At 37.2% G+C, this 9525-nt stretch overlaps 1 protein-coding gene across 3 annotated transcripts in view; it reads left to right on the top strand.

The window, feature by feature from the left end:
• The window catches only part of Smg1 (SMG1 nonsense mediated mRNA decay associated PI3K related kinase), a 101599-nt gene that overhangs the window by 30522 nt on the left and 61552 nt on the right, over positions 1-9525 (top strand). For all 3 annotated transcript variants that reach the window (XM_031388029.1, XM_031388030.1, XM_031388031.1), the window contains 6 exons: positions 455-591; positions 2300-2358; positions 3180-3393; positions 6775-6900; positions 7296-7368; positions 8593-8690. In XM_031388029.1, the coding sequence (XP_031243889.1) occupies positions 455-591; positions 2300-2358; positions 3180-3393; positions 6775-6900; positions 7296-7368; positions 8593-8690 (707 nt within the window). The remainder of the gene's footprint in view (positions 1-454; positions 592-2299; positions 2359-3179; positions 3394-6774; positions 6901-7295; positions 7369-8592; positions 8691-9525) is intronic.

The raw sequence follows: 9525 nt of genomic DNA, 5'->3' as shown, positions 1-9525 counted from the left end.
GCGTGTGCCACCACTGCCTGGCTTCTTTTTTTTTCTTTTGGTTCTTGTTTTTTTGTTTTTCTTGAGATGACTTCCCTGTTTTTCCCTAATGTCAAAACTTGTGCACTCAGAACTACTGTTTGGGACTGCTTTAACTGCCACCATGCCCCCTTTTACCTGGATCTTAAAAATAGCTTGAAATGGAACTGAAAAAATGGCTTTCTAAGCTTTTCTTTTTTTCTTTCTTAGCTGGTCTTCCTCAATGAGATCTCATTTTGCTATAGTTTTTTCATGTTGTCTTTGACAAGGTTTTTTTGAGTGTCTATGGAACTGTGAATAGGCATTCTTTCTGTATATATAAAGAGCTGCATAAAGGAGAGACCAGTAGACCCTGGTTTTGATGTCCTTTAGAATGCCTGATGTATACTTCATATTTTTAGTATACTAGGTGGCTACAAAATATTTATATTCACAGAGCGATCGATGTCATACTCTGATGAGTCTCGACTGTCGAATCTTCTTCGGAGGATCACCCGGGAAGATGACAGAGACCGAAGACTGGCTACTGTAAAGCAGCTGAAGGAGTTTATTCAGCAGCCAGAAAATAAACTGGTGAGTAAATGTGCTTGGAGTTGCTGAGGGTTGTCAGGGTTTCCAAAGTATACAACATGGTTCTGTGTTAGGAGTGCAGAAGTTGATTTGCTTCTAGGGAACAAAAATGAAGGGCTTCCTTACTTTGCACTTGGTCTATGTTAAAGTGCCTTTGGATGATAGGCCCCTTAATGTGTCATTTATCTATGATGGCTATTGTCGGAGTTACTTGGCGTCTTCTTTCATAAAGTGCATTAATTTTTTTTAAAAAGATTTATTTAGTATATGTAAGTACACTGTAGCTGTCTTCAGACACTCCAGAAGAGGGCATCAGATCTCATTATGGATGGTTGTGAGCCATCATGTGGTTGCTAGGATTTGAACTCAGAGCCTTCGGAAGAGCAGTCAGTGCTCTTAATTGCTGAGCCATCTCTCCAGCCCCCCAATTTTTTTAAGAACATACTTCAAGTTGTGGATAGCCCTGCTGTCTCTAGGAGTTTTTTTGGACAGGGCAGTGTAACTCTCTTTTTCATACATAAAGTGGAAGTACGGGGTATGTATTTTATGTATGTGAGTAGAGGTCTACTGACCAGGGATCAAGAAATGGAAAAGTGTGCTGGAGAGATGGCTCAGCGGTTAAGAGCACTGACTGTTTTTCCAGAGGTTTTGAGTTCAGTTCCCAGCAACCACATGGTGGCTCACAACCATCTGTAATGGGATCTGATGCCCTCTTCTAGTGTGTCTGAAGAGAGCAACAGTGAATTTTTTGTGGGGGGGAGGGGCTTTCAAGACAGGGTTTCTCTGTGTAACCCTGGCTGTCCTGGAACTCACTCTGTAGACTAGGCTGGCCTCGAACTCAGAAATCTGCCTTCTTCTGCCTTTCAAGTGGTGGGATTAAAGGTGAGTGCCACCACTGCCCAGCTTGAATTTAAAAAAAAAAGGAAAAGGAAAAGGAAAAGCTGCGCATCTCAGGTTAAGGATGTCTCTTGCAAAGGTCTTGAGTTTGGTTCCCAGCATTCATGTTTGCCTGTAACCCTAGCTCCAAGTGATTGGACACCTTTGACCTCCAAGGGTACTTCTTCATGAATATACATACACTTTGAAATAATAATGCAAAGAAGTGGAAAAGTCCTTAAGACAAACTTCAAAAGCAGTTAGAAAATATTTCTCCACTTCCGGATGTTAAGAACTTGATACAGGAGAAAATTACAAAGACTAATACAGCAAGGGCCCTCTCCTCAAATTTCATTATGAAAAGTTTGATTATAGAGGAAGTAGAAAGATGTGCAGTGAAGCTCATGCTGTCAGCCCTAGATCCTGTCATTGCTATGTCACGGTATTCCTTTATCACCTCTCTCAATCCCCTTGCTATTCCATATATATGCTCTCCAGAGGCTGTCAGGTAACATGAGCTTGGATGTATCTCGATACTGATTATGACTCTTTCCTCTGAGTCAGTTTCTTTCATAGCCCGAAGAGGGAAACATGTCATCATCATGTGAGTGAGGATTCTATTTGAAAGATGAAAGAGAATCTTCTTTCCTAAATATTGGCTTCCGGAAAGGCATGAGCTGTTGCTTTTATGAATGAAAACTACTATTCCAGAGAGTTTTAAAACATGTAAACTGAGATGCTGTATAATCGTTAATCTGAATGGAAAGATAAGTTAAAGAATGTATACCGTGCTGTTTTTAAGTAGAATCTGAAGTTTCTGTATATATTTTTTAAGGTACTAGTTAAACAGTTGGATAATATCTTGGCTGCTGTGCATGATGTGCTCAATGAAAGGTAAGTAATAATGGTCACATTTAGGTGACTTTGAAGGTAATTATAAAAACAAAGTAAACATGATAAACCCTGGACCACATCACTAAGTCTTCTAAACTTGTATAAGTTAATTATTATTGAATACAAATGGAATCTACTTGAAAGAGAATCATCTTTCCTAAAATTGGCTTGTGGAAAGACATGAGCTGATGCTTTCATGAATGAAAGCTGCTGTTCCAGAGAATTTTAAAAATGCTTAGAGAGCAAAGGGAAAGGGGAACTTCATTCCTTAAATAATCTCTAGGCTTTGCATAGATGTGCATTGATTCCAAAGATTTGCAGTATTGAAATACACTCAATTTAGCAGATCACTGCTGTTTTATTTTACTTAATTACTTAATGCTGCACTTAATTTTAAGTGCTATCCTTTTATGTTTGTGTAATTTAGTTAGTAAACATTTTCTACTTTGGTTTCCTTATTTGTTGGGCATTATAGAGAAATGGAGTGCATTTTCTAATAATTTCCTTATGCCTCTTTCTGTGAATCAGTTATAACCCGAAGCCTGGAGTTTAGCACTTCTGAGCTTTTTAATATTTTTTAGTAATGATTTTGTAAAGAAATCAGATGTCTGATAAAGGAACTTGAACATTGTAGAACTCAGAGGATACAGATGTAGAGTGGGAAAAATTCCACTTTTTTATTGAGTTTGAGCTTTGGAAAGTTATTTAGGAATTCTTTAATACATGTGAGACATTCTTTTGTAAGATGTGTCGTACTTTCATCCTTGAAAATTGATGCCTTTTGTGTGTTTTTTGTTCCATTTGCATTAAAACAAACACAGTAGTAAGTTGCTTCAGGAGTTGAGGCAAGAGGGAGCTTGCTGTCTTGGCCTTCTCTGTGCTTCTCTGAGCTACGAGGCTGAGAAGATCTTCAAGTGGATTTTTAGCAAGTTTAGCTCATCTGCGAAAGATGAGGTGAAGCTCCTCTATCTGTGTGCCACTTACCGAGCGCTGGAGACTGTCGGGGAGAAGAAAGCCTTCTCCTCAGTGATGCAGGTGAGAGCCGGGGACCCAGGGTGAAGTGGAGTGACGGAAAGGAGGGCTTTGCTGCCCACTGTGCAGATGGAGTGTCTTTTAAGATGAATAAAGTTAGCTTTAAAGTAATTTAATTTTAAGCATTTATGTCTTTTTAGTTTTTAGAAGCTTCCCTTTGAAGTTGCTTAATACTAGAGTGACTTGCAGATTTGAAAGTAGGAACTCCACTGTGAGAGTTTAGTCGGAGAGACCATCAGCTTTTGAGAACGACTAAAGCTAAACATCACAGCTAATTTCTAAATCTTTTACCCCCTCTCTTCTCCTTTGAAATTCCCTAAGTTTAGATTTGATAATGTCAATTAATCTAAATAATGAAAACACCAACTTATCAGTGAACACCATCTGGATATATAGAAAAGCTCATTCCCAACTTTGTTGTTGTTGTTTATGTGTGTGTTGCCTACTGTTCTCTAATGCCCTATTTTTTTGCCTTATCCCTGAGAGCCAGGGCTGTATGCTGTATTTGACTTTCCAGTTTGATCTGAGCAACATTTATATAACATTTTTGTTGAGGGAATGTTTGGATAAAAAAAAGTTATTTAGTACATGAACTAGCTGATGTCTGTTTATTTTAATTTTTTTTAAGAGCCAGAGTCTTATTATGTATTCTGTTTAGCTCAAAATTAAAGAGATCTTCCTGCTGCTGTCTTTTGAGTGTTGGGACTAGAGACTTGTGCTACTATGCCTAGCTTTGTTTGCTCTTTATTTTGAGTAATTTAAAAAACATATGTATGTGTGTTTGTTTCTGTGTATGAATGGAAAAAACCCATTTTTCCTTGATTATAGAAACTTATGAAAGTTTACAATAGAACTAAACAGCATAGTAGCAAATTTAATTTTAATTTTACACATAACTTATATAAGTATTTTCTAACTGTAGTTTGATACATAGATCACTTGGATAACTACTTACTCTTTGTTTCGTTATGTTTGTTTTTTTCCGAGGCAGGGTTTCCCTTTACATAGAGAACTTGCTCTATAGACTAGTCAGGCCTCTGCCTCTAGTATACTAGGATTAAACCTCTACTTGCCTTAAATATTCTTTAACTCAGGTTTATCACCTTTTTGTTGTTGTTGGGGAGTCAGGTGCTTCTGAAGATTAAATCCCAGGCCTCATGTGTATTAAGAATGCTACTATGGAGGTATTTTGTCAGCCCCTGCTTAATCACATTTTGCTAAAAGCTGTTTTATTAATTTACCTTTTTTTTTTAAAAGGCAGGATCTTGCTCGGTAGCCCAGGCTGGCCTGGAACTCATGATAATCTTCCTGTACCACCTTCCCAAATGCTGGAAGTACAAGGATATACTACCATATCTGGCTTTTTTCTTTATCTTTTTTTGGTAGTTGAGGTATATGTAGTATGCATGTGTGTGAAGGACAGAGGTTTTGTTGTTTTTTTCTTTTATTTTCTACCTTAGTTTTTTGAGCCAGGGTCTCCCACTGGCTGGCCCATAAACCCCAGTGACCTGCCTGTCTTCAGCTCCTCTTTCCATCATAGTTCTTGAGTTACAGACATTTACCATTACATGTGGCCTTGATTGGGTGTTGGCAAGTGAACCCAGGTCCTCATACTTGTATGACTGGCACTTTACCAACCTAGCCCTCTTCCCATCCCTTACAATTTATTTTCACATACACACTTTTTGTGGAAGTATTCAAAGATAAATACATAAACAATTCACCCTGTTAGTATTTCAGTATATATCACTGAAGAACAAGCCTATCCTCTTCTATAGCAGCAAATATTATTCACTTAAGGAAAGGCATTTTATTTTCTATGCTGTATATGTCCAATTTTTTATAATTGTTCTTAAGGTACCATAGATTATCTTCAGTACTGTGCTTTTAAAAACTTTCTTATAAAAATAGTTTACACAATCACTTACTTTATTGTATGGTGTCCCGTTTCTCCCTCCCACTCCCCCATTAGGATACCTTCCCTATTGGAGTCAGTTGAAACATTTTTGAGCATGAATGTTTGATAGGTTCATTTTTAGTAATGCATTGCAGGCAGATTGTCCCTCTGTGGGACTTGAAGAGTGATTTCCTGACTGGGGGGATGATCATCAGATATTACTATGAAGCTTCTGTTTTCCTTTCAAATAAGCATTCTGGGTCCAATGTCTTGGTCTTTGGTTGTCCTGGTATTAATGTTACATTTACATTCAGTCCAGACTGTTAACACTGGCTACTGCATAAATTTAAATGGTGATTTTTAAAATTCTAGCTTTACCTTTTAAAAAAGATTCATTTATAATATGTTTATGAGTGTTACATATGCTTATGTGGTGCCTATACAAGATATAAAAAGGTATCACATCCCCTGGAATTGTAGTTACGAACATTTGTGACCTGTTCTGCATGTGTTAAGAACTGAACCTGGGTACTCATCAAAAACAGCAAGTGGTTTTAGCTACTGAGCCATCTCTTTAGCCCTGCATTATACCTCTTCATTACATGTATGTCTACACATATGAGCACGCACATGTACATACATTTGTATGTACATGTAAAAAAGAATCTTTTCTGTAAAGGCAAAGTGGCTTTTAGCAGGAAAGAAGACTGAATGTCATCTATGGGGTGCCATGCTAATTAATCCTCTCCAGATCATTTTATTTAGAAACAAAATGCATGTTTTTTTGTCTTAAAACATATTAATTGCCAAAAGTTTACTCTGAAAAAGTTTTTCGTTTTTATTCTTTGTTGTTTTAAGGTTCTTCCTTTGTAGCCCAGGCTTTTCTGATCTATTTATTCTTCCTCAGTCTCCCAAGTACTGGAGTTAAAGGCCTGTGCCACATCTCCTAGCTCTACCCTACATGCTGAATTCTAGAGTAACTGAAATGTTTTAAAGAAATTAGTTTCTCACGTATAGCTTACTTTTTTACGGGGTGTGTTGATTGGTTGAGTTATGCATCTGTGGCTGGCATGGAGCTTTCTCTGTAGACAAGAATAGCCTTAAACTCTCAAGAGTTCATGTGCCACCATGTCTGGTTATATCTTACTTTTATACTTTAAATTCAGTCATAGCTATAGTTGTTTTTGAATACCATATGGAGGAGTTATTTAGCACTAAAGTTAGTTGATACAATAGGAATAGTTTTTATAGCCATTATAATAGAGAGCAGTGTTGGTTTTCAGCCTAATATAATGAAAGGACTTTTACTTAAAAAAATGAAAGAAACAGAGTTTTTATTTTAAAATATAAGCTTGAAGTATATAGATAACAGTGGTGGTATTTTACGCTCTCTAGTTTTATGATTTATCGTCATCATAATCAGTTGTGAAGCTAATCTTTTTATTTTCTTTCTACTTTGTCCAATGTTTATGATCTTTGCTTTTCAGCTTGTGATGACCAGCCTACAATCCATTCTTGAAAATGTGGATACACCAGAATTACTTTGCAAATGTGTTAAGTGCATTCTTTTGGTGGCTCGATGCTACCCTCATATTTTCAGCACTAATTTTAGGGTGAGTTTCTTATACTCTCTGTTGTTATGGTTGTGTAAAGAAGGTGGGGCGTCGGATAGAAAGCAAGTTCCCGACCCTGTAAATATATGATCAGTGATGTTTCGAGGGGTGGAGGGGAAGGAGTTGATTGGTTCGCTATCACAACAGTGGTGATAATGATGACAATGATGATTATGTTACTTTTATAAAACATAACTGCATTTTTCTTTCTGACATTAGTACTTTCGGTATAGAAGGGAAAGTTTTCTTTAGTGTTATGACTAACAGTTCTTTTACTCTGTCTCTATAGCTCACAAATAAATTGAATAGGTTTTTCTAGGGTCTTTTAATATGATGTGATTGCAATGAAACCTTAAAATGACTGGCCTCCTGTTTTTTTTTTCCCCTCCATCAAGGATACAGTTGATATATTAGTTGGATGGCACATAGATCATACTCAGAAACCCTCCCTCACACAGCAGGTGTCTGGTAAGTCTTTTAGCTTGTGTCAGTTCTTGTAAATACTGTACAAAGAAGAATTGAGCTGCTCTAGAAAAAAGGGTTGCTTTAAGAAGGTATATTAGCTATTTTATATATATGTGTGTGTGTGTGTGTGTGCATATATATATAAATAAAAATAAGTACTACTTGATAGCTCTTGATCTTTTCAAATAAATTCTAGTTAGGAAAAAAATACAGATTACATTGTAGTGCCTGTGAGAATTTAAAGACTGTATCTCAGGTCATCTGTAGCATGTTAAGCAAGACAAAGTCAAGAAGTTGGAGAACTTTGAAACTTAGAATTGAAGATTCTCATCATAGGTTGTTTTAATTGTCGCTTTTCTGGTCATTTTAAATGAGCCACAAATATTTGGAAAACTGTCATATATGATGGAGAACAAATGATAGCTGAACTAATTTGTACACACTTGCTTATTCCACATGGCACAGTTTCTCTCCCTGTCTGCATATTTGGGTAGTAACTTTTGAAAAGAGTGTATGCCAGTGAGAAGAGATGGTGTCATTCCTGCTGTGAAGCCAAATACACACCTTTGACAATTAGTTCTCACCCTGGAATAGAAAGCTAGGTTGATAGTACATGGTGGCACTTACACACAGGCACACACACACACACGTACTAACATTGTAGATATTAAATTAACTAAAAAAAATCACGCAGCCGGGCAGTGGTGGTGCACGCCTTTAATCCTAGCACTTGGGAGGCAGAGGCAGGCGGATTTCTGAGTTCTGAGTTCAAGGCCAGCCTGGTCTACGGAGTGAGTTCCAGGACAGCCGTGGCTATACAGAGAAACCCTGTCTCGAAAAACAAAACAAAACAAAAAAATCACGCAAGATTTACATTTACATGTTGATTTCTGAAGGTTAATTTCTGTTATATTAAAAGAGGTTTGATTAATTACCAGCATGCTTTTAGTGGCAGTTCTAATATTATGATACAGGTCATGCTTTAAGACTAAGTAGCTTGCTGGGCAGTGGTGGCACACGCCTTTAATTCCAGCACTTGGGAGGCAGAGGCAGACAGATTTCTTGAGTTCGAGGCCAGCCAGGGCTACACAGAGAAACCCTGTCTCGAAAAAACAAAAACAAAACAAAACAACAACAACAAAAGACTAAGTAGCTTGATCATTTTTATTTTTGGTACCCCACCTTTTTTTTTTTTTAAAATCTCAAATTTTCTTCTCTGATGTTAAGGGTGGTTGCAGAGTTTGGAGCCATTTTGGGTAGCTGACCTTGCATTTTCTACAACTCTTCTTGGTCAATTTTTAGAAGACATGGAGGCATATGCTGAGGTAAGTTGTAGAAAGCCAATTCCAAGTGATTCTTAAAGTGTTAATAAAGAAAATTGAAATATAGCATATAGCTAAGAATGATATTTAAGCAGAACTTTTAAAATCATTGAGGTTGCAATTTATTTTATTTATTTTTGGTATTTTCAAGTTAACAGAGGAAAAAAGTATCTAGGTTGATATCATGCAAAGTTTGAATATTCTTTTTTTTTAAGATTTATTTATTGTTTTATGTCACTGTAGCTGACTTTAGACGCACCAGCAGAGAGCGTGTCAGATCTCATTATGGGTGGCTATGAGCCACCATGTGCTTGCTGGGATTTGAACTCAGGACCTTTGGAAGAGCAGTCAGTGCCATCTTGCCAGCCCCAAGTTTCAATATTCTTAATAGCAAATGTTTTTCTTGAAGACAAATCCCATAGTTCATTTTTTTTTAGTTGGTTGTTGTTACCAAAAGGCAGATGGCTGTTCAGAAATAAAAACTGCTCCTAAAGATGCTGCCCTAGGGTATTTAGAGACTCTCATATCATGCTATCCAGGGCACAGTTGGGTTTACTTCACTGGAGCAGCTGTTAGTGAGTGTGACAACTTTCAGGGTACTTTCTACAGCCTTTGCCCTTGCTCTGGGCTTACTGCTGTGGCTTAAGCCTTTGTCTTCTATGTTTGGCATTGAAGGCTGTCTGAAAGTAGTTCTTTGCTACTTGTAGTTAAGAGTTCATTATTCTACCAGTTTTATCACTGGAGTGTTTGCTTTTTTCAGGAAAAATAAATAGAATATTATACTTTGATTCCTTGGGACATACAGGATGTAGGTTGTCTCATCCCTCTATTCCCCCCC

This window comes from Mastomys coucha, unplaced genomic scaffold (assembly GCF_008632895.1).
Source record: "Mastomys coucha isolate ucsf_1 unplaced genomic scaffold, UCSF_Mcou_1 pScaffold21, whole genome shotgun sequence".
Lineage (NCBI taxonomy): Eukaryota > Metazoa > Chordata > Mammalia > Rodentia > Muridae > Mastomys > Mastomys coucha.
This window is presented reverse-complemented; position numbering and strand designations above follow the sequence as displayed.